This window comes from Cervus elaphus, chromosome 11, assembly GCF_910594005.1.
Source record: "Cervus elaphus chromosome 11, mCerEla1.1, whole genome shotgun sequence".
NCBI classification, from domain to species: Eukaryota; Metazoa; Chordata; class Mammalia; order Artiodactyla; family Cervidae; genus Cervus; species Cervus elaphus.
The window spans coordinates 67,750,013-67,775,843 of NC_057825.1; the positions used below are offsets into that span (position 1 = coordinate 67,750,013).

Consider the following 25,831-nt stretch of genomic DNA (forward strand, 5'->3'; position numbering starts at 1 on the left):
GTGAAAGAGGAGTAATGGAGAAAATAAAGAAAATGAATAACCTGCCATTGACTACATGACAACACTGCTGTGGACAGTTTATTCAGTTTAAAATAGATACTGTGCCGTAAAGCTGTCCAGAACTAAAATCTGTAGTATACAGGAGGCAAGAACAAAGGACAGCCGGCATAGTCTGCTTTGTTAAGATAAATCATTCTAAGTCAAAAGGTAAAAATTATTTACTGTCTATACCAGGTACATACTTGGGGGGAAAACACACTCATGTCAAGGAGATATGACATAGATAGAAAGAGATAAAAGTTCTGAAAGAGAAGCAACCTATTGCAATAAGAGTCTCTTGAAGTTAATGAAGTAAAAGAAAATGTACACATGAGGCTTCACTGTGTGCCCAGCTTCTAGTTTAATACCTGGTAGAGAGCAGTTGCTAAATAAAAATTTGCTGAAAGGATTTCAGGCACTAGAATCATACATATTTAACAGTCTCTCATTTAAACAACCTCCTATCAATTTCTTTCTTCATTATCCGCTAGCTATATATAATTTACATAATAAATCTATTATTTAAACACTTTCAATAGGTACAACAATTACATGACATTTCATTAGGATGAACTCTAAATTGCTTGGACAAGATTTATTTTGGAATCACATTATCCAAGCAAAGAAAGACACACAATCAGCTCCTAAGACACAACAAAAGTGAAAAAGGTGAGACAAATGTCTGCCTTAGAAGTTTATCAATAACCTCTTATATACACATATATATTCACAAAGTGGTTGAGAGTCCTTTTATACAATCCTTTATATGAGGTCCAGTGACTGAGAGCTCTGTAACAGGACAATGGTCAGACAATCATCGTGACTTCCTGAACTTTGTTATCCTTTAGTTGGGGAGAGAAAGAAGTCCATTTTCATCTGCTGTATCTAAGATTTTACAGATCACTGGAGATTCAACCTAAAGAACAACAATAATAAAACCATTTTAAAGTTGCTAAGCTGAATACTTTATTCAGTAGTCTGCTGAATGAATACATAAATTTGATAAATGTATACGAGTCCTTCTTTTGGATAAGTCATCCAATGTTATTTCTACAAAGTGGATTTTTTAGAAAACAATTTTTAGTCATCCATATAAAATGCTAGATAGGTAAGTAGTTATTTTTATCTTTAAGTAAAAGATATAAGAAAGAAAAGGAGTAAAGGGTAAGCATAAGAGAGAAATACATAGCTAGGTCTTACATAACAAAATGTAGAAGAATATGGCAAAATAATCAGTTGCACCATTCAAGAAAAGGGTAAAGAAAAATGGCCAAAGATGGGCCAGGTGTTAAAATTATCAGATTTAAGATAATGATAATAAATATAACAGAGGAAATTAGAGGAAATAGTGGAAAACACAGACAACATGTGTGAATAGAGAGGGGATTTTAACAGAGAAAATAAAACCACAAAAAAAAAAAAAACAGAAGAGGAATGTTAGAAATGAAAAATATAGCAGAGATAAATTCATTCAGAGGTGGACAGGACACAGCAGAGGAAAGAATCAATGAACTTGAAGATAATTCAACAGAAATGATGTGACCCAAATTGACATAAGAAAAAGGTAACAATAAGATAAAAGAAGATTTGGGGACAATTGAAATTAGCATGTTTTAATCAGAGTCCCAGAAATAGATGATGGGCCAAATTTTTCCAAAACTCAGACTCAACACTTAAGAACTTTGCATTTTAAAAAATTTTATAAATTATATCTCAACAAAAAAGATGCCAATTTTTACAGAGGTGGTATGAGGGCTTTATTAAATTCTGGAGACTACTGAACCTCCTTTCTAGACTTAATGGTCAACATTAAAATGTGGCCCCAAACTGAATTCCTGAGTATTAGTTTTCCACTTACCCCAAGGATATACTGACAAGAGTGAGGCTCTAGCATATATACAGTGACAGCATGAGGAGAATCTGACTCTTTACACCTAAAACAGAGAGTACTTTAAGGTATTGCCCAAACGACACAAAATTATTTTTTTTTCTTTTCAAGGATAAAAATATCTTATAAGTGGTTCTGTAACTATTAAAATAATAACAATTACAATGATGATTTTACTATCTTATAATAAAACTTTTGTGAAAAATTCATATTATTAATAAATATAATTATCCATAATTATATCTTACACAAACTTTTGCCCATAGGAAGCAAATTAAAGAGAAAGGCATAAAGCATGATTTGATGGTCTAACTTACTTTAGTTTTACAGTCACCTGTCTTGGTTTGTCAGTAATATCACAAATATCTCCATTTCCATAAAAATGTGATACCATCCTGAGTGAGAAAAACAAACAAGTTTTATTAAACTAGAACTTCACTCATTCAGAGTAACTTTAATGGGTAGGGTGAGAAGATGGTTAGAGGACTCAATTTTGCATTAAATTAAAAAAATCCAACTATATTCCTTAAAAATACATATTTTAAGGTTATGTCACAGAGAAAGTCTTTCAGGTTCTATAGAATATAAAATTGAGATACTTCTTAGTGGTTTAATTAATAAGAACGATCTTATTAATAACTTGCATATTATTTACTTGTATACAAATAGTTAAGGTTAAACTGCTTTGTAAAAAGTTCTCTTTTAAAGTTAACCACTTCCCCAGCTCTTCTTTTCCCCTGCTCTGAATATCGTTTGCTTTGTCAGTTTTCCCTTCTTCCTACCCTCCAGTCAGCTGCACTCCTTAAAATACTGTAATGCAGGAGTATGAAGGTAAAGTCTATGCTAAGCTATAAATTCCAAAGAGCAGGAACTAAACAAAAGCTTTAATTTTGTTAGCCTCATACTTCTGTGCTTCAATACTTGTTGCACATGATACCATGAGCTACTTTCACTTGAAAAATATAAACATTTAAAAAATTGATCTATTTAGTATATTAATACTTAAATGGCTATCTCTTAACTTTGCTAATTTTAGTCAGTCCAAGAAGTCAGTACATTCTGAAAACAAAGTCTCTCAATACCATCTGTGCTAGGAAGGACAAAGTTAACATCTGAGAAGGAAAAAGAATGAATGATTTAAAATTCACTGGGTAATGGACTATAAGAAAAGCTAAAGCTTAGTTCTTCTTGGGTAAGAAGAGACTAATTTTCTTCTGCTATAATAAGATATACCTAATAGCCCAAAGAAATGTTGGAAGTAGTTTTTCAAAAAAACATTGTTTAACTATTTTCAACCGTTACTGCACAACAGTTAAATAACAAAGGAGAATGCTGGAGTATATTTAAAGAGAATTAAGTAACTTAAAGAGGTTAGGGGTAAAATGAAGGGGTAAAATGCTTTATAACAGGGTTAGACCTAATACCTGGAATTGCAGCAGTGTTACTAACACCAACACTGTCAAAGGAAGTAGTCAAAGTTTATTGCATGCAATTGCCAGGCACTACACTTTACACCAATTACCTCATTTAAATGTCATAACAATTCTCTGAAGCAAATACTACTAGATGTGAAAAGTGAGGCTTGCAAAGACTATGTAATCTGCCCAGGGCAGTAGGTGAACTGCCAGTGTTTGAATCCAGGGTATCTGACTTCAGAAATGCCTCTGAACTATTACACTGTGTTGTTTCCTCTCAATAAAAACTAACCTAAAAAATGTCCCAGAAAAAAAAAACAGAAAGATTTTATTTTAAATTAATGTTTTCCAATATTCTGAGTTTTAAATATTCTAAGATCCAGAGACAAATAAAGTTAGTATTTACCTAACTGTCTGGGTACCATCGTCTTGAAGGTGATAGGCTCTGGCGGTGTTCTTCTTAGCCCATTCAATATGTTCTTCTTGGTTCCATGTCCCCACAACCACAGAGGTTTTCCCACTATCCTTGTCCTAATATATGAAAAAATGTTTGTGACAATGAATGTTTGACATCAAGGTGACATTTATGCTGATGGCCTCTAAGCTACAGAACTTATCGTCAACTGCACACTGGATATCTATGTTTAGATGTAATAATGTTAGTCAAACTTGATGAGAAGAAATTTGAGCTCATTATTGTTTATTTCTTGTTTCTCTGAATTATGAAACTGGCACTTCCTAGTCAGGTTAGGTCCAGATGTAGTTATCTTTGACTCTATTGCCTTTCACTCTACATTTATCAGTCTTGTCACTTTCCCAGAGATGTTCTTGGTTTCACTCTTCTATTGGTCTAATGCCAGCATCTCACCCCTCAACTAAGAGTTTAATCTCTCGTATCTAGATACTAGAACTACATACTACTGTGATTCCTTCTTAAATCTCTGGCCTCTATCTCTTACTCATTATACTATTTTCCATATTATCCATTTGACATGATGCACCCTATACTGCCCTTTACGTGGACTTCTTCCTTCTCTCTCATTTTTCTTTCCTTCCTGTCTTCCTTTTTTTCTTTATATTTTATGCCAGGGACCATGTTGGGTACTAATATACATCTGATGAGTAGAATTAAAAACCCTTACAGAGGCAAAAAGGCATAGCCACTGTATAGCAGTGGAAGAGAGAGCCATTAAACGTTCTTTTAGCAACCATACCATAAAGTCCTAGATAGACAGGTATTAGACTGGCATAGTAAACTGTTTAATAAGAGGTTGGATATAGAGATTGTCTGGGTTTGAATTCTGGTTTCACCATTTACTACCTATGTGATTTTAGGCAAGTTACTAAATCTTTGCTTCAGTTTCCTTATCTTAGAATAACAATACTTATCTTTTATGAGCATTACATGAGTTAATATCTGTAAAGTACTTAGAATAGTGCCTGGTATACAGTGAGTACTATGTTTGTTAGCTACCATTATTTTTCTATACCTCAAAGTTCCTACCAGAGTTCCTTGAAAAGTTCTAGGTTATACCACCTTAGCTAAAGTAAGTTTGATAAAACCTAGTGTTGGCAAGTGTATAGGAAAACAGTCATTATTAACGGAAATGTAAATGATCCAACCTTTGGAGGCAACTGTTCAGTATGTATATATTTTGACACACCAAGTACATTTCTAGATGTGTGTACTATGAACGTACTTGCAAAAGTTTACAAGTGCAACTATTTAAAAATGTTCACTAAGATGCTATCACAGTAGAAACTGGAAACAACTCAAAGATCGTCAATAGAGATCTAATTAATACACTGTGTGTATGGGCATAATTCTCTGTACCTGCTGAAAAAAATGAAATCAGTTGTTGCTGACATGGAAAGATCTCCAAGATACTAGGTGAAAAGAACAAGTGCATTCAGTATATCCCGTCTGTATAAATAAAAAGGTTGTATCAACATTTATGATATGCATTTTTCCCCACTTTTGGTTGTTAACTAAGAAAATGTTAACAGCTGTTACTTTTGAAAAATGGGACAATAGTGGAGGAGAATTTTACTTTTCATTCTATTCTATATTTCTGGCATATATTCCTTTAATTAAAAAAAAAACTGGGTATTATCTGGACTGTACTTAGATGGTAGTTTATCTTTTTTATATTAATAAATTAAAAATATTACTTATTAAAAAATAAGTAAAACATCTACAAAGCAGTAAGAATAAGAGGAAAGCATAATGAAATGGGACATCTCAGGTTTAATGGAAGAAAAAAAAAGCCCTAGTTTACAGATGCCACATACATTTTTTAGAGTGATTTAAATGTGGAAAGTGAGTTGATCTTTCCTGATATGATCCATCATGGAATTTAAGATCAGCTCAAAACATCTCAGAAGGGCAAATATGGTATTTTCTAATTACCAGTTATTTATTTTAGGGAATAAAGAGACTTTTAAAACAACCAAATCAATATTTATTAATATTAATGTTTGTCTTCAGGGTCTAGTAGTTTACCTTACTAAACGAAGTACAAATAAAACTATTTGGGCTTGAACTTCAGAATTTAAGCTGCTATGATTCAAGTGTGAGAGAATGCTGATTTATGACACTATAAATAAAAGAATAAAGAGCATTTAATCTTAAAACTTAAACTTGGATCATATGGTACCTTCTTTTAGCTGAGAAACTTGCTGTATTTATCCTATTTTACTGATACTAGTGACAACATTCTATCTTACCATTCACTTTCTTAAATATGAGTTATAAAATGACTAATTGCTGAGCCAAAGCTGAAGAGGTTAGTCACAATACTGTATTATTGTTCCAGACTGACAGTAATGCAAGAATCTGAGTAGTTAATAAAGAAAGTTACTTTAAGATGACTGATATAGTCTTAACAACAAGTTTTCCATTTCCCAGAATTTAGAGATGTTTTGTTGAGTATTTCCATATTAAAAGCATCTCATACTTAAAAGTAACCCCAATCCCACTCCTCTATTTTTCCACAAAAGATTTTTGAAACTTTAAACCATTTAGTGATAGAATGATATAAATGCTCTACCTCATGGTATTGATGTACGTGTTTGCCATAGCAGAATTCATATTTCCACCAACCAACACCCTACAGGAAAGGAAACAGACCAAGTTTCAGTACAGAGAAAGGGGTACTGGGGTCAGTCTCAATATTGCCACATGAGAATAATGGACATATATGTAATTAAAAAAATTGTACCAGCAATAATATGGTTTAAAATCACAATTAAAAATTACTAATAAACTTAAAAGATGGACATACAGAGAATAACTTTCTTGGCAAAATAAAGTAAAATGAAAATTCTACTTATAAGCATATTTTCCACTGAAGCTCTGAGTCAGAGGCAAAATTCCACCTTTACAGATGTTAGCTCAAGTTTTAAATGAGCTAATGTAGGCTCATAACCAAAATACAGGCTATACAATCACTGGTGCTCATTCTAGCAATTAGCCAGAATCACAAATGAATTACTGATTTGAATATGTGTGTGTGTGTATATATATATATATATATATTTTATCAAGTAAAGGTCAAGTTTTAGCCTGTGAGTAAAGAGAAATTATAATGCCTTATAGTGAGATGTAGAGAAATGTCTGTTGGAAAGCTTCCAGAATCCTGCCATTTCTCTAAAGACAAAAAGTCTTTTTCAGTGCTGCTAAAGTCTCTTGATAAATAACATACAAAGTGAAAGCTGTAAGATAAATACTTAAACTGAAGGTTTATTTCTCACCCCGTGAAAGCAGTAGGAACCACTAAGGAACTCTTTTATGAGTTGGTCATCTGTCAATTTGGATATGTGGGTTGTTCCAACAGTGAGCATTGGCTGAGAACCAACAGCAATGGGTTTGTGGATTGCTGGAAATCTCTCTTCCTTAGTTGATTGCAAATCTTCCTAAAATTAAACAAACATATTTATAGGCTTCAGTATGATTTAAATTATTATTTTTTAAGTTTAGAAAATTTGGAAAATAAAAGTTGTCTGCTCATTTTTAATGTGCTTTAAGAAAATGAATTTTGCGACACTTAATAGCATAGAGAAAGCTCTATTCAAGAGTTAGTTCCATCTACCACTTAGGGATATGGTGACCACTCTTAACAACACAGGGATAATTTCTACTTCATATGTTTTGTCTCATTATTCTTATTAAGTACTTCACTATCTGTTAGATTTTCTATTTAGTTTAAAAAAATGTGGTTACTATCTATAAAGAAAGGATAAGAGGCAGGCTAATAAAGGGCTAAGTGGGAACGAATATGAATGTTAGTTGTAATTATTCAAATGTAGCAGGATCTGGTTGCTGCCCTGGAGCAAACTGCTGTGTAATAAAGGAAGGGTAGAGGGAAGAGCAGATCCACAGAGGTACGGGTGATTCAAATAGACTCTGATGAAGAACTGAAACATAAAGACTTCACAAAGAGAAAACCCTTGCTTAATTCATGCAACATTAATAATCTGTGACTGATGTGAAGGTCTGTTATGTGTTGTGGGTATGTGCACATGAACCTGAGAAAGAGGTAAGAGCAACGATGTGTGGTATGGTATGATAGTTAAAACCAAAGACAGAAGCAGGCACTATACGGCGGAAAGCTATGTAATGCTAAGTCTGAACATTTAGGCAAAGATATGGTATGATCAGATTTTTAAGTAATTACCCTAGCAGTCACAGGGAAGAAGGGATAGTAACAAATCTGAAGGTAGAGAGTCAAGTTAGGGGCTCAGTAACCCAGGCCAGAGATGAAGAGGCTCGAACGTAAGGGAGTGACAAGTGGGGTTGGAGAGAAGAAGATAGTTATGAAAGAAGTCAATGATTTAGAATCTGGATGTTATCTGGGTACTGACAGTGAGCAGAGAGGAAATGAATCTAGACCACAACTGAAGGAATGAATGTACCAATGAACTGAATAAAATAACAATAAAAAAATTAAACAGTAAAATGTATGCAGTCACTGTAGTTGCCACTGACCAATTGTGGTTCTTCTCTTGTTTTCAACTTGTGTGACAGGAGTCACTAGATGGTTATGTTGGAAACCAATGAGCTCATCCTCTCTCTCCTTCAATGTTAAGAACAAAGACTGCCAAGATGCCTTCTTGTTTTTTTTTAAAAAACCTTGAATTTTACATGGCTCTTTCTACATTTATAGAATGTAGGCTCTTTCTACATTCAGAGCCTATACTATGCTCCTGGCACTATCTTAAATACTGAGTATTAAAAATGAAGGAGACATAGTTACTACTCATAAGAAGCTAAGGTCTAATAGTGTAAAGCAATTACTCAGAATACATGAGACCTATAGTAAGGTTAGTGAAGAAAAGAATACTGCACAGTGAAACCTGTAGCTGAGAAAAGGGGAAGAGGTAAAAGAAACATGACCATTTATTGTTTCTTTTGGACAGAACATCTACTTTAAGGAAAATTACCCCAATAAAAGCAAGAAGATAGTAGTTTTTGAATCAGGGTTTGGAAGTTCAGAAAATAGGTTCTTAATAAATCCAGTAATTTCCAAATTAATGTGGTATAATAACATAGGGCTTCCCCTGTGGCTCAGTGGTAACGAATCTGCTTGCCAATGCAGAAGAGGTGGGTTTGATCCCTGGATTGGGAAGATCCCCCAGAGAAGGAAATGGCAACCCATTCCAGTATTCTTGCCTGCGAAATCCAATGGACAGAGGAGCGGGGCAGGCTATAGTCCAAGGGGTCACAAAGAATTGGACACAACAATTGGAGAGCCAAATATATATTTTGTTTAAAAAAAATTCTTTATGGTAAAGCTTAGTTCATACTTGAAAGGCAAACCATATACCAAATATCAATTAAAAAAAAAGTTATGTGTAATAAATTGAATTTCTAAAAAATATTATTCTGAAATAAAGATGACCAGTTCTAAGTAATTACTCACAGTATTACCTAAGATTTCATATACAACATGTACTATCAAGATGCTAGGTATTTTGAAAGCATTATAGCTATCATCTATAGCTTTAAAAATTTTTTTCTCAATCTGCGGATTTAACACATAAAAGAAAAATAAACTGGCACTTCTTCCTTGAAGAATAATTAAAGTTGGGTTTGTGAAGAATTTTGATGGGGCTGACTTTTAAGTACTTGTCAGTACTGAAATCATTATCAAGAAGAAGATGAGAAAATAATTCCATTTCCAATCTTTCAATACAGCACTTCAAATGCAGATTACAGTTAAGATAATGTTTCCTCCTTACCATAATGGCAGGGTTCACAACAACCACAAAGAGTCTGGCAGTATTTTCACAGTAAGTATTCAAGAGGAAGGGGAGAAAAAGGCCTTGTAGTTAAATGTTAATTAACCCACTTGTAAACACCGACAGCATACCAGGTATCATACAAGAAGCTGGAAACTCCAAGTAATGAAAATTTTAAAAATCCTCCCTCCCTTTTAATGAAGAACCATAGGAAAAACATTTTTAGCCATTTAAGTGCTATATCCATAGGCAAGGAGGCTAGAAAGAATGTAGTACTTTTAGGAAATGCTTAAGTTGCTTAAAATAGCTGGCATCAAAGGAATGGAAACGAGAGATGAGGCTGAAGCCAGATCATGAATGATCTTCAGTTCTTCTTTGATAAAATGATTGTATGAACAACAATTTCATCTTGAGCTATCAGTTCAGTCGCTCAGTCGTGTCCGACTCTTTGTGACCCCATGAACCGCAGCACGCCAGGCTTCCCTGTCCATCACCAACTGCCAGAGTCTACCCAAACCCATGTCCATCGAGTCAGTGATGCCATCCAACCATCTCATCCTCTGTCATCCCCTTCACCTCCTGCCCTCAATCTTTCCCAGCATCAGGGTCTTCTCAAATGAGTCAGCTCTTTGCATCAGGTGGCCAAAGTACTGGAGTTTCAGCTTCAACATCAGTCCTTCCAATGAACACCCAGGACTGATCTCCTTTAGGATGGACTTATAGAGGGACTGGGGGCAGGAGGAGAAGGGGGCGACAGAGGATGAGATGGCTGGATGGCATCACCGACTTGATGGACATGGGTTTGAGTAAACTTCGGGAGTTGGTGACGGACAGGGAGGCCTGGCGTGCTGCGATTCATGGGGTTGCAAAGAGTCGGACACGACTGAGCGACTGAACTAAACTGAACTGATAGATCATGTTAAATACCAAACAGTTAAATAAATTATCAAATGTTCATTTCAGACAGAACATTTTATCAGCTGTGTGGGAAGGATTAGAAGGAAGATATGTGAGGAGATTAGTTTTAGGTCTTAAGAAATGATGAGGTTCTGAACTAAAGACAGGTTTGAAAAGCAGTCAGAGGATAACACTGATAGCATTAAAAGATAAGCAGAATGACTCGGGTTTTTGACTTGGACAACTGGGTAGAGCACATTGCTTTAAAAGAAATGGGGAAGACAAAAGTGTCAGTGTGAAAGAGGATAAAAAAGATAAGTCTGAGATAATTGAAAATGTATATATGTCCAATAAGCAGATGAAAAGGGAAGATGGCATATCAAAAGGGAGAAGCAATAGAGACAAGTGGTTAAGAGGGACAGATTCTAGACTCAGACTACTTTGATTGTAATCTCTAACCCATCACTTGTCCCTCCCCCTCTCTGAACCTCAGTTCCCTAACCTGTTAAGGTGGGTAACAATATATTTTATATGCTGTTGTAAGGATTAGATAATAGCTTTAAGGACTCAACTGTTGTTTAGTCAGTAAGTCCAGTCTGACTCTTTTGCAGCCCCATGTACTGTAGCCCGCCAGGCTTGTCTTTTCATGTGATTTCCCAGGCAAGAATACTGGAGTGGGTAGCCACTCCCTTCTTCAGTAAAGATTCAATACATGTTAATAATTGTGATTGTGGTTTCAGGAGAAAGGTCAGGATTGTAGATGTATATTTATAATAGACAGGCATGGAAATGGAAGTTGAAAGAATGGTCGTGAATGAGCTTACTTAAGGAGACAATGTACAATAAGGAGAGAAAGGACCTGTGAACCGAACCAAGGGAACTGTAACATTTTAAGAAGCAGGAATTAGAGAAAGAGCTAGTACACAGGAGAAGAGAACCAGTGAGATAATGAACTGAAGCAAAGAAAGGAGAAAAAGTTCAAGCTTCAAATGTTCAGCTAAGATCAAGTTATGCACAGGTCCAGCAAATTTAGAACCAAAGACAGCTGTTGATCTTAGTAAGAACCATTTAAGGAGAATGATAGAATGATGGTTTGATAAGAAATAGCAATGAGTTGAAGAATAAATAAAGTATTAGGAGATGGGTTGTAGTCTATATTTTCAAGAGGCTTAGCTGGGAAGTTCAGTTAACTAGATGAAAAATTTAACTGAAATGAACAGGATGGCAAACTTTAAAGTATTATGGAATCATGAGTGTAAGAAAATGCTAAAATAGTTTCTGGGAAGGACTAGAATAAGGAAAAGAATTAAAATCAAAAGAATTCAAATTGACAATTTTGAGTCAGGAAAATAAATTACTATTACCATACTACAGAAATGATTAAAATACTGACATATGCTATGATTTTTGGAAAAGGAAGCACTGAGAAAATACTGTTAGATAATTCTCATACCTCTTTGTTTCTCCTAAAAGGCACCCTTAGTATTTCTTCCTGTTGTTCCAACTGTCTCAGGGTGAGGGGTTTAAATGGCGATCCTGGTAGTGACTGGCAAAATATGTCATTCACAGGAGATGCTCTGAATCTGTTCAGTGAGAACAAAGTGTTAAAGCTAAGCATACAACATTTTAAATCATGTGTGCATTTCATGTTTAAAATATTAAATCCACATCCTACCTATATTTAGGATGATTGCACAAGAGTGGTGTCAAAATGACAACTTCATATTCACAAGTTGTAACTTCAGCTACTGAAAGAATTTCATGCTTAGATTCAGGATGACAAATGTACATCACAGTACTTGATCTGGGCCGGTTCTGTTTCAAACTACAAGGTGTACCATTTCCCATTCCCACTGGATAGTAGGGTGTCATCTGACCTTCGATATTTTTAGTGGGAATCTTAAAAAAAGAGTATAAGACAGACTTTTCATTAGAAATAGAGGTGGGGTGAGGATGGGAGAAGCACTCATTCTGAAAGGAAGAAAACTACATTTATAAACTAACATTTATTTAATAAAATGGTAACACTTCCGTATTTTCTATAAGCTCTCCTAATATTCTTTTGGTTCGTATTCTTACTTGAACATATACGTATTTTCAGAGCTAATTTAATACAGCATAAAAGGAAATTTTTGCTTGGTGCTAAAATTAAGATGTACATTTATATAAAGGATTACAAAGATATAATTAATACGAATTATCTTCAATTGTTACAAAGAAAGAGACCAGGATAAAATACAGAAACTTCCTATACTGGGCTGGTCAAAGCTTTCTTCACTAAACCCTCAGTGGATGCCTGAGTTAAAATTTACATTTTAGAAGTCTGAAGTTTGATTTGTGAAAATGTGGGGCTACATAAGTAATACTATCTTCTAAAACAGAAATGTAAATATACTGATTGATCAATCTGGTTACTCTTATTTCCTATTATTAACAGACACTTCTCAGCATATAAACTCTTAAGTAAATCTATTCAAGGCCAACAAAAGACAAATGAAAACATTTTTACAGAATGGGGGAATAAAGGAGATGATCTCAGAAGACATGGATTATTAAGGAGTTAGCTCCCACACTTTTATCAACAAACACCAGAAAAATTACATGGATGGGCTTTAAAAGGATGTTGTTAATAGAATCTCCAAGCAAGCTCTTTGGAGGCACGCTTATCCTCTATCACTTTGGTACCCTGTCAGTGCTATATCCAAAACAGGCAATAAACAAAAGATTTCTAGAGAAAAATATTTTGAGGTTGGTATGCTATTTTCATGCTAATGTCTGGAATTAGAAAATCCTGGGTTCAAATCCCAGCTCTGAATTCACCAGCCTTATGACTTTGACCCAATTTCAGTTCTTGTCATTTGTAAAACCAGAATAATAATACATACTCAAAGGCTATAGGGAGAATTGAGCATTACTCTTCGTTATATGTCTTGCACAGCATCTAGCTTATAAACTGGGGCTCAAAAATGTGAGTTTTCTTCCCTTACCCTTTTCTTCCTCTTCCTTTATCATTTCACTTTGAATTCCATCTTGCTATCCTCCAGAGCCAAAAATATTTTGAGATAAATATTTTATCTCAAAGGTAGTCTGTAAAATTAAAACCTTTTAAGATAGCAATGCTATGTGTGGCTATGCATACCTAATCAATTCCCCCAAACCCACCTTTTTAAGTTACAGGCACCCCTTTTAAGTAATTTGTAAGGCTTTCTGCCATTTTACTTTACTTCTAATAAAAGTATCCTTATAATATGAAACCACTTGTAGAAATATTCTCCAACAGTAAGTTATTTAACTTTATGGAAATTTTAAGGATTCAGAAATCATTCCTTAAACCACAGGGGCACTTACAATTGTAATTAGTCACCCTAAGGAATTGTTCTTTTTTAAACAATCCTACTTTTCAGTCATCAATTATGCATTCAGATTCAATAAGCATTCATGAAAGGCCTATATGATATCTGGCACACTTTGCACTGTGGAGTAAAAAGATAAAAGACAAGCCCTGCTTTTAAGAAGCTTGCAGTCTGGTAGCTTGTTATTTACACATACAGTTTATCTGTTTTACCCACAAGAGACAGGGTTCAAACAACAGAAAAAAAATGTAAAAGCTCCTATCATAATTGTTTGCAATGTTAAATAGAGGGGAAGAACCACCGCTAAACACAGAAGGCATATAATGCTATTACAGAAACTTTCCCAGACACATCTTTGATAAATTCATTTATTTTTGTATGATCTTAAAAGTAAATAAAAGCAATATAGGATAACTTTTTCAGAAAAACCTAACAGATTGCAAATTTTCTTTGACCAAATCCTTTGAGGTATTTGATAGACAGTTAAAGAACACCTGGCTATATTCTGTCAATTAAGTTACATAAATTTGTGTTTAACAATAGATGTTCAGAGTAAAAAAATCACCAATTATCACTTGCCTCTTTCGATTTTTCCTCTTCTTTTTCTTGTTCTGTGGATTAATACAAAAGTAAGTGTAAATAATGAGTGGTGATTTATGTACAAGACATAAAAAGACTAAGTTTTCAATTTGTAACCTTAAACTTCTTTTTAAAGAAGACTCAAAGCATACACATAATTTTTATCTTACTACTTTAAGCTAATTTTCTTGAAATGGTTTCTTTTGAAAGAACAGTCATTTAATCATTTTATCTTTATCTAGGAAATACTCTATTTGAGGCATAAAAACTGCTCACAAGTTTTCTTCTAAAATGTTTTTATCTCGGTGAAAGGTTTAGTCTTAAACGAGTTGGCCAATTTCAATAATAAAGATTAAAACATTTCATAATCTGAGGGATGTATCTACATGTCTATTTCCATATATAAAGGCTTTGCTTAAACCAAGCAAAAACTAACACTATATAAATATAATACTGACATGTATATCTTACTAGATTTAAAAATTTAATAGGTAGAAAGAAAGTAACAATGTTTGTTAAAGCAAAAAATAATGAAAAGATCTCTTTGAAAAGTTTTCTAAGGCATTATTTAGAAATTTATTTAAAGTGTTTTACAATTCATAAAGTCTCCAACAAGATTTTTTTTTTTTTTAAATCGATTGGCTGCATCATGTGGCATGTGGGATCTCAAGTTTCCTGACCAGGGATTGAACCTGTGCCCCCTGCACTGGAATATAATAACCATTGGACCATCAGAGAAGTCCTTCTCACAAGATCTTTTAAATTCCACTTTGAATATATACTTTAAACCAAATACTAACATTATTACTAAATCACTGTAGAAACAAACCTTTTTCAGATAGAAGGTTCTTAGCCAACATATTTCCAAGGTAGTACTCGTGAATATTTACTTTCTATATTAAAAAAAAAAATGTAGTAAGTATTTTGCAAATATATTTTTAAAGAATACAACTTAAAAAAAAATCTCATTACTACACTTTTCATTTTATAATGTTCCATATTTCATAGTTTGAAGAAAAAAAATACCTGACCACTTTCTTTCTCTTCATGGTACTGCCGAATGTGTTTTCCATGACATACTTCATAAGTCCAATAAGACTCAATCTAAGAGAGATGGATGTATTTAAACACACAAAAAAAGCCACAAAACTCAACTGAATTACTTTTTGATATTTTAAGCAACTGAGCAGATTTCTTCCAAGATTTAGAATAAACTTTCATTAAATGAAAGTTATTACTATGCCTCAGAAAATATGAAATTTCTGAAGCCTATTCATTGCTTTCACTAATTAGATAAACGTAAAAATTCTGTGACGCAAATAGGTCTATACATCCTGGGATCTATAATAAACACTCGGCCAAGGGACCATTTTCTACACAACCTAAAAGATAACAATGAGCACTTTTTATTAAAATTGTATATAAGGAAACTTTCTTTTGATCTGAAAAACATTCAAAGCAGTTTGGTAAGTGATACATTTGATAAGTGATATTACTGGGTGTTTGCCACATATACAAAACTATACAGGAATTTAAATTTTCAAGAGTTTATTGGCTGCTGGAGATTTATTTTCTAATTATCAAGTGAACATAAAATACATACTCTATAGGAGCAACTGCTTTGTTTAAATAGGGGCTCCAACAGCTCTCTTGGATTTGGGCCTTTATAATCCTTTTCTTCTTCCTATGAAAGAATGAAGAGTTTAATATCATTATTCAGGAGCTTTCTTCAACTCCGCTGTTTAACTATTAACCCATTGGTCAAATCACAAATGCTTGGAAATAAAAGGGGAAAAAAGTCAAAAGATTTAATAAGATCCTATGGTATGCCATTTCTTTCCAAAGAATTGAAATATATGCAGCAACATGGATGGACCTAGAGATTTCTATATTGAGTGAAGTCACACAGAGAAAGATAACTATCATGTGGTATTGCTTATATGTGGAATCTAAAAAAAATGGTACAAAGGAACTTATTTACCAAAAAGAGAGTCACAGATGTAGAAAACAAACTTATGGCTACCGGGGGAAAGGTGGGGGGAGGGAGATAGACTGGGGGATCAAAATTGACATATACAAACTATTATATACAAAATAGATAACTGTTAATAGTCAGGACCTACTGTATAGCACAGGCAACTCTACTCAATACTCTGTGATGGACTACATGGGAAAAGAATCTAAAAAAGAATGTATGTATGTAATGTATAACTGATTCACTTTGCTACATACCTGAAACTAACACAACACTGTAAACCAACTATACTCCAATTAAAAAAAAAGAACTGAAGTATAAAATACAGAGCCATAGAAAAATCTTCAGTTCTTCCTTCTCTTAGAAAAAGGTTTCTGAGTATCAGTTTTCTGAACAATTCTTATACACCTACTTGAGAATTTCTAGCTATAAAAGCCTCTGAATAGTTGAATCTTACATAATACACTGGAAAGTTTTAAGATACTTCTCAGTTTCCTAATTTTACATTTCAGACCTGAATGCCATAAATATGTGTATAATTGTGTAGTGTATATTTGTGTCTTAAGGTTTAAAACAAAATGAAATAGACAGCTGTCTTTCACAGATCTTAAATCTGAACAAAACTTAACAAAAAGCACTCACTGAGTTTAATACTTCCATTTTAGAGATTGTGAAAATATTCTGTAATTAGCTCAAAAAATTTATTGAGTGGAGGAATTGAGTTTCAAATTTGTTCAAGGTTCCACAGCTAACTATAGCCTATACCTCAGCCTCCTGGCTCCTAGGCTGGTGTCCTTTCCATTTTACCATGCTGCCTCTGTTTCATCTTGAAAGAAGTCATTGCCTTAAAGGATGGATAAGAGGCAGTTAGCGCATTTTAGGAGGAAGAAATGGGCATGAACTAAGGTAATGAAAAAGTACAAGGAACCTACAGATTTACTTACTAGCAGTTCTTTATAAAAAATGTCACATACACATGATCTAAGAAGTCAGGAATGATGTGATTACTATTTTTATGGTAAGACAGCATTACTGAGAAACCTGTCACTCAATTTTATTTTAAAGTATGCAGTTGCAATGTTTTAAATAAATGTTTGGTAACAGGAATTATCAATGTATTTACAAAAACTTACCTCATCCCCACTTGCCACAAGGGGAAGAATGCATTTATATTTTTCTTTATGTGTAGTTGTCATGATGACATAATTATCTTCTTTATACAAAACTCCAGTTGTAGGCTAGAAATAAAAAAAATGTACATTATTTTATCTGATTAAACTTAACTATAATTTATCACTTCAACAGAGGATTCTCAAACATATTTACTTCCAAAGACAGGAAAAAAAGTCTACATATTTTTTAATGACAAAATATGGATGTGAGAGTTGAACTGTGAAGAAAGCTGAGTGCTGAAGAACTGATGCTTTTGAACTGTGGTGTTGGAGAAGACTCCTTAGAGTCCCTTGGACTGCAAGGAGAACCAACCAGTCCATCCTAAAGGAGATCAGTCCTGGGCGTTCATTGGAAGGACTGATGCTAAAGCTGAAACTCAATACTTTGGCCACCTCATGCGAAGAGTTGACTCACTGGAAAAGACCCTGATGCTGGAGGGATTGGGCGCAGGAAGAGAAGGGGACGACAGAGGATGAGATGGTTGGATGGCATCGCTGACTTGATGGCCATGAGTTTGGGTAAACTCCAGGAGTTGGTGACAGACAGGGAGGCCTGGCGTGCTGCGATTCATGGGGTTGCAAAGAGTTGGACATGAATGAGTGAAAGAACTGAACTGAAAATGAAGACAACAGACTTTTTCCTGGTGTTACAATGTAACAGAAAAAAAAGGAACAAAAATATAGTTTGGAGTATAAAGGAAAAAAGGAAAAAAAATTGGTAATGCAACAGACTGAAGTTATAATATGGATTAAAAAGCATTTAGAGGCAGTGAATGTTCAATGGATACACCATCACTGAATACTTATTACCACCTATACATGAGAGTCTACAGCACCTTATAACATACTCTCAATTCTTTTGGATGGGACATCTGAACCTAAGATAGTGCAGTGATTTTCATATTTGGGTAACATGGATAAATTACTTAGAAAAATTACTATGAATCCTCTGTGCTAATTTAACTTTTTTAGTATGTATAAGGGTCAGCAAATTTTTCCTGTAAAGGGCCAGATAATAAATATTTTAGGCTTTGTGGGTCATATGGTCTCTATTGCAACTATTCAGCTATGCCATTGTAGGAAGTAAGTACACAGGCATTATGTAAATGAATAGGCATGGATGTATTCTGAGAAAAAAACAAACCAAAAAACCTTACAGAAATCAAGTTTGGAGTGGGCCAGCCTGAAGGTGTAGTTTGCTGACTCATGGTATATATCAACAAGACTATCCTTAAAGTGTGCTACAGTATAAAACCAAACAAATTCACAAATCAAAAAGAACCAACACAATTCAAATGAACATTTCAATTACTATAACTGGTATTATTTTACAAAAAAGAAATCTCTGCTTTGTGACAGAAAATATGTCACTAACTACTAAGGCAGAGGGAGAAGGAAATGGCAACCCACTCCAGCATTCGTGCCTGGAGAATTCCATGGACGGAGGAGCCTGGTGGGCTACAGTCCATGGGGTCGCCAGAGTCGGACACGACTGAGCGACTAAACCACCACCACCACCACCACTAAGGCAGTCTTCAAAGTCTATGAGCAGTATTCTGTGGCAATTCAGTTCTCTTTTCTCTTCTGACAGTAGGTAAAACCACGAAACTATCTGGCTATCCCTAGTAATGAAAGAACCACCCTTATTACAGACCTCTACTCTTTCCTCAATTTAACAAAACAACTCTTAACTATAATAAAACCAGTAGTACTTGAAACTGAGTACTTGAAACTTCAAGTACTTGAAATCTTAAACACAAATAGAAATCAGGGCCATGTTTTCCCAAGATAATAAAGCAAATCCCCAAAGAGCAGTAAATACTGACTGTATTAGCTATATGACACTACCACTTGAGCTCTTTACATTATTATCTCATCAATGCTCGAAACAAGCATTGTACCCATTTCACTGAAAAGGAAACTGAAGCCCAGGGCTTAAATAATTTGTCCAAGGTAACACAGCTGGTAAACAGCACAGCCCAGAGAAGACACCTAGCTGACTGGCCCCACATTCTGTGTGCTCCTAACTGTTTTAACGTATCTGAATCAGCCTTGGTTACCATTTTCTTAGATTACCATACAGTGTGTGCTTGCATGTTAAGTCGCTTCAGTCGCGTCCTGGACTATAACCAAGGATCCTCATTTAAAAGAACATAAGTGAAGACAGGAATCAAAGAGATTTGAAAGTAAGAGTTGCACAGCCAAATTTATGATAAAGGGATCCTTAGAAACATACATTCAGTTTAGCCAACAAACTGCTGTTAAGACATAACATTTGTATCTTTTGGTATTTTTCAGATATAGTCAGAATAGAGGATGGTGAGTTGTGCAAAGAATGACTCACATTCATTTAGCTAGTAATAGATGGCTTGAAGTTCTGTCAAATCATCCCTGACTGCAGTGAAGGTGGACAGTAGTATGTGACTTCAATGCATTCCTCTCTCCTTGTGAAGTAACTGCAACCTAATGTTCAGAACTGGATTAAATAGCAGTACTGACTCATTTACTAAAACATTCAGAACAGTGCTAACAATGGAAAAAGAAACTGCTTGTTTGGAACCACAGCAAAGAAAGACAATTCTTTCTTTGTAATTAAAACTATAATCTTGCATTTTATGTCTATATGATGAAATTCATTCCTTGTTTTTAAGGTTTAGGTAAAAGGTAACAGAAATAGAAACCATCACTATTCTTATTTGAAGAATTGTTTGTTTCTGCCAAGATTTGTTTTTCATTAGTTTAGGAAAGGGTGCTGCTACTGCTGCTAAGTTGCATCAGTTGTGTCTGACTCTGTGCGACTCCACAGACGGCAGCCCACCAGGCTCCTCTGTCCCTGGGGTTCTCCAGGCAAGAATACCGGAGTGCATTGCCATTGCCTTCTCCATAGGAAAGGCTACTTTCCTCTTCAATAGAACAGACTAAATAACATTTCTTCTATCTGAAAACTCTTTGCTGAAATAGTGTATCACTTATTGGGATCACAAAGTAAACATTTTTAACAAATTTTACCCAACTTTTTAATATTGGAAATTGTAGGAGAAAAGTTAACTTTTTGTGATTTTTTAACTTAAAAAATTTTTTGATCAACTAAAATGCTTCCTTTTGATTTTGTAAAATAGGTTTTTACTTAAAAAAATGAATTCCAAATGCACATAATCACAGATAGTGTTTAAAAAAACTTGTTTTATATAACTTGACACCTCAAAGTATTTCCAGTGTAAGAGGCAATATTAGTGATATGATAAAAATCAGATTTTAATATAATGAGACTAATAAAAGAGGGGTATAGTCTTCAAGATTAAGGAACTTGAAAAGTATCTTGGCAAGGGTGAAATTTCTAATGCCTGACACAAGTCTGGAGGAATTAAGGCAGAGGATGAGAAAGCAAGCTATCCTGGAGAGTCTGTAAAATAAACTCAATGGCACAACTTGTTAACATATAGGACATGATTCAAACCATGGAGATGGTCACCATTTTCCCCAAATGTAGCATTTGTTTTCAAATGGGAATACATTTCTATATTAGCAAAAGAAGTTGAAAGAAAATTAGACTTATTTTGCGGTTTTCCTTTGGAGATGTTCATGAATTCTGTGTGACGTAATGAATAATTGAACATTTTAAAGACACAGAGATGATGTTTCAGAAGGAAAATACACACAAAAACAAAACTGACTGCTAAAAACCAGTAAAGAATATCATAATCATTAATTACTGGAAACATTAAAACATGTATATATTTTTGGCATTTGATAATTTTTCTAAGTAAATTTGAAAGATGATCTTATCATTTTGATATATCTGAATGGCAAGAGAATAAAAAGCACAGAAGAATTTTAAAGATTAAAAAAACCTGAGATCTTCTAATCCAGTCCCTCTCAATTTCAGGTGGTAGAGAGATAAAGGATCTTTATCCTAGCTCATGCAGCTGCTGAGTTACACACAAATGTCCATCCAACTGGCCTATAAAACAAAATGACAGTGCCAGGTGTGTAGGCCTGAAGTTTCAATTACACAAAGTAGGGAAGTGAAGCCTTGAGATTAAGAAAATATTAAAAAAAATTAGAAGATCAATGATAATGTTTCTTGAGGCTTATTTTTGCGGGAGGGCCATAGGCCTTTTGCTAAGGCGTAGGAAAATGTCTCTAGGTTTTGCCCAAAATAACTCAAACTTAAAAAAAAGGAAAAAAATTCTTCCCAAGTTTTCAAACAAGCCCATCTTAGATTATGCTTTATTGTCAAAGAAAAATAATTAAAAACAAAATTTCAAAATAAAATTGTTAAGATATAGGAAAAGTTGGTCCACCATATATTGAGATCTTTTTCCATAACCTTTTGCAGCCAGCAAATAACAGTGCCAGAAAAAAAACTGAACGGTTTGGTAGTAACTTCTAAAAGGGCTAGTTTCACTCATGTGCATATAGGTCAGTAAATTTTTACAGCCACATATTAGCATGCCCTTTTTAATTTTAAAGAAAAATCACACTGATGTAGAGTAAAAAATTTTAATGACCACATTCTTTAAACATTTGCCAAGTTCATGCCTAATGTGCTCTTCAGAAATAATCATAAAGGTTGGCCTAAAATATTCTCATCTCAAAGTTGTATCTGACTTATAACAATCTTTTACATAAATATTTTAATATATTAGTATTTTCTGAATAAGAAACCTACTGTATAGAACTAGGAACTCTCCTTAATGCTCTGTAATGACCTATAGTGGAACAGAATCTAAAAAAGAGTGGATATATGTATATGTGTATAGCATATATGTGTAACTGATTCAGTTTGTTGTACAGCAGAAACACAACATTTAAATCAACTATACTTCAATAAAAATTAATTAAAAATATCTCCTGGCATTAATGCAAAGACAAATTGGCTTCCCAGAGAAATATCTACTTAAATTTAAGAATCACTGAAGTATCAGAATGGAAGAACTGAAAACAGAAAGGAGAAATAAAACTAGGTGTGAAATATTAGCTAAAACTAACACCAGCAAATAGAAATCTGGGTTGTGGAAATGACGACATCCCTTTTCCTGGGACACTCTGTGCTGACATGATAGTATCACATATTCATGTTTTAGAGATATGGTAACAGAACAATATACTTAAATAGTCTTCCAAGCAGAACGACTGCAGATAATTGGAATAAGAATTAAAAAAAAAAAAACAACTTTTCAGGGGCAGGCGGGCTGTTACATTTTCCCTGACTTCCATTTTAAATAAATGAATTAATTGCCATACGGTAAGTGTCACAAGAGCCTATTTTTTATTGGCCGACAATGGATAGGAAGACTTCTCGGAAGTCCACTTCCCAAAGCAAGGACTGCAAATATTCATCACTTCGAGGTTATAAATACGTTTTTCAATGTAGGAAAACCGACCATAAAATTTCACGTTCTGGAGTCTTAAGTAACAGTTATAATACATCAAAACTGTAAAGGACATTCTGCATAGTGTCGTTAGCATCTCACTGGCCAAACAGCCCTCTCAGAGACAACTTTGAAGGTAAAAGAGCTGTGTGGTGTACGTATACTGTGCATATACCAGAGGGAAAACGAGTATGAGAGAGGGAACTCATATCCGCAGTGCAACTGATTGTGTAGGAAGGGTGTGTGTAATACTCCTTGAAGGAGAGAAGGTTGCTAGTGGAGGAAGCGCAGCAGGTGACTGACTTGCCAGGGAGAAAACAGATGCGCCAGACGTGGTTCTAGAAAAGCTGCTTCCACAGGGTGGGAGTGTTGGTAAACTCTGGAGAGACATTTCTTTAAAAGGGGGAACAGGCGACCGCTGGATCCTAAATGTGTAGGCATGCAGGCACATCCACAGAACGTGTTTGATACGCACTTGCTGTATGAATGAACGAACGCGGGGTTAATGAAGCTTTGGACTAGGAATGAGGCATGCGCCTGCAGAGGAGGTTCTAGGGGAAAAAAGCGTAGAATACCGAGAGAAGGGGCCGAACCCTTAAGTGCCAGGAAGAAGAGAGATGGCTACCGGGTTCGCAAGGGCACTGACCAGAGAGAACTCGGTGCCGGGCCAGTTGACTCGGAAAGGTATGTCATCGCTGAGCTGGGGTAGCGCTCGGCCGCCTCCTGACGCCTCCAGAAGACCGCAGAGGACCAATAACACCGGCCCGCCTGGGACCAGACTCCGCGCGCCGCCGCCTCCTTCCTCCATCCTCCGTCGCCGAGTTCTCCAGCCGCCGCCACAACCTCCTCGGCCCACAGAAGAGAGAAGGGGGAGGAGGAGGAGGCGGCGGCGGGACTACCAAGCGTCCAGGCAGCCCGGGGCCCAACCGCCGCCACGTCTCCTTCCGGAGAGCCCGGCAACACCGCCCCCGCCCCCTTGGGCTTCCCGCCACCGTTTCCGGGGCAGGTGGTGTATCAACATCCGGGGCCGCCGAACCGTCTGCCTACGGAAGCCGGGACGGCGGTAGCGCTTCTCTTGTTGACCGCAACCGCAGTCTGGCGTCGGGGAGCGAACGCAGTGGCCTGCCAGGAGTGGACGCCCAAAGACTGGGCCTTGGACCAGCCGTTTCCGCGGCGCCGAAGTAGCAGCACGGAGAGCTGGTGAGTTCGGGAGGCGGGCGGCTCTCACCACAGGGTGGGCGGCGGCCGGGGCCTCATGGAGCCGCTACCGGAGAGCGGGGCTGGCGCAGGTGTTTAGATGAGAAAATTCGAGGTAGCGATGAGAAAATTCGAGGTAGCGACGAGAAGTGAGAAGTGGCGGTATTTCTGACTACTCTTTACTCTCGCTGCTTCTGTTTTCCCTTTCCTCCGCATGTAGCGTCTGTACACTTTTATCTTCCCCGCTGGAAGTTTCTCTCCGCCTTTTACAGTGGGCCGTGGTCACCTGAGTACTTTTCAGCTCCTGACTAACACAGGGCGGGTGGCTGTTTCTGCAGCCCTGGGTTCGGGGATACTGAGCCGAGAATACCTGTCGTCCCTCCGTATAAGAATTCTACGCTTCTCCGAGGGTGGCCCAGATGGAGACTCTCCTTGTGGGGAGGGCAGCTAGATTATCCCCTCGTTTTGACCCGACGTGAGGCTCTTCCTTCATCCCAGAGTTGAAGTGCTGTGTCGCTGTTTTATTTAGGAAGCCGATACGTTTCTTTAAGTAAGGTTCAAGGCCAGGTGACCGTAAGGTTATGAATTCACGTAAGATTCAGACATCTCTCACCTCATTCAAAAGAAAACAAAAAGTTTTGCATCTCCCCGTCTTTAAAGAAATGCCATTGTTTTAATCATTAATATAATGGGTTTGGGTAAACTCCGGGAGTTGGTGATGGGCAGGGAAACCTGGCGTGCTGCGGTCCATGAGGTCGCAAAGAGTTGGACCCGACTGAGCGATTGAACTGAACTGATAATGGGTTATACAGCGTGAAATATAGAGCATTTCTCGTTGTCTTTCTGGAGGTGAGAAAAGCTAGACCTCCGTGCTAGATTTGCTAAAAACTGTCGTCCGTCGTGTGTTCTCTCTGCCCCTGCAGTTTGCTCCAAGTCAAAAAGCAGGAAGAGCAGCTTCCTTCTATTTTTTGTTTTGAAAGTTTCCTATTTCTTTTTTAAACATAAGGAATCCACGGCATCAAAGAATTGAGATGTTGTTCATTGATTTACCTATTAATGTTTACTGTGTATGTGAACAGTGGGCTTGGAAAATGGCAAATAAATGAATCTCTGTCCTCTGTCTTATGGTCTAGCAAGGCAAATTACACAAATAATGGTAACCTGTGATAAAAAAAATAATGGTAACCTATTATGGTAATAATAAAATGTTAACACTCATATAACATTTCCTCTTTGCACTTGTCTAAGTACTTTATTATGAGCCAGGTACTATAGATTGTGGGCTTCCCTGGTGGCTCAGTGGTAAAGAACCCGCCTGCCAATGCAGGAGGTGAGGGTCCCACCCCTGGGTGGTGAAGATCCACTGGAGAAGGAGGTGGCAATCCACTCCAGTATTCTTGCCTGGAAAATCCCATGGGTGGAGGAGCCTGGTGGACTGCAGTCCATGGGGTCTCAGAGTCAGACACGACTGAAGGATTAAAACAGCAATAAACTATAGATTATAGAGTAGAAGGATGTTAAATTATATAATAGAGTAGATGTTAGATATAAGGAAGGACGGAAATTGGGTAAGAAAGTCTTGCCAGGAGAAATGACATTCGGATTGCTGTTTTAAGGATTTTTAGGAGTTTTTCAGGCAGGACCATCCTTCTGGGTGGTCCCTTAGGGCTTTTCAGTGTAGTCAGTGTAGAGCAGAGTGGA

General features: G+C 36.0%; 2 protein-coding genes across 2 annotated transcripts in view; one reads left to right on the plus strand and one right to left on the minus strand.

Moving 5' to 3' along the window:
- Window positions 1-52: 52 nt before the first annotated feature.
- ERLEC1 (endoplasmic reticulum lectin 1) lies at window positions 53-24,008 on the minus strand. The gene is made up of 14 exons (XM_043918019.1): window positions 23,580-24,008; window positions 17,520-17,624; window positions 16,015-16,095; window positions 15,438-15,515; window positions 15,241-15,304; window positions 14,412-14,443; window positions 12,155-12,378; window positions 11,933-12,062; window positions 7,096-7,257; window positions 6,393-6,452; window positions 3,749-3,873; window positions 2,245-2,322; window positions 1,898-1,973; window positions 53-955 (listed from the first exon to the last, which is right to left on the minus strand). The coding sequence occupies exons 1-14, from the start codon at window positions 23,739-23,741 to the stop codon at window positions 884-886; spliced, it is 1,449 nt and encodes a 482-aa protein (XP_043773954.1). The 5' UTR covers window positions 23,742-24,008; the 3' UTR covers window positions 53-883.
- Window positions 24,002-25,831, plus strand: part of ASB3 (ankyrin repeat and SOCS box containing 3) — a 119,049-nt gene continuing 117,219 nt past the window's right edge. The window contains exon 1 of the mRNA XM_043918018.1: window positions 24,002-24,133. The gene's annotated coding sequence lies outside the window, so the exon portion shown is untranslated. The remainder of the gene's footprint in view (window positions 24,134-25,831) is intronic.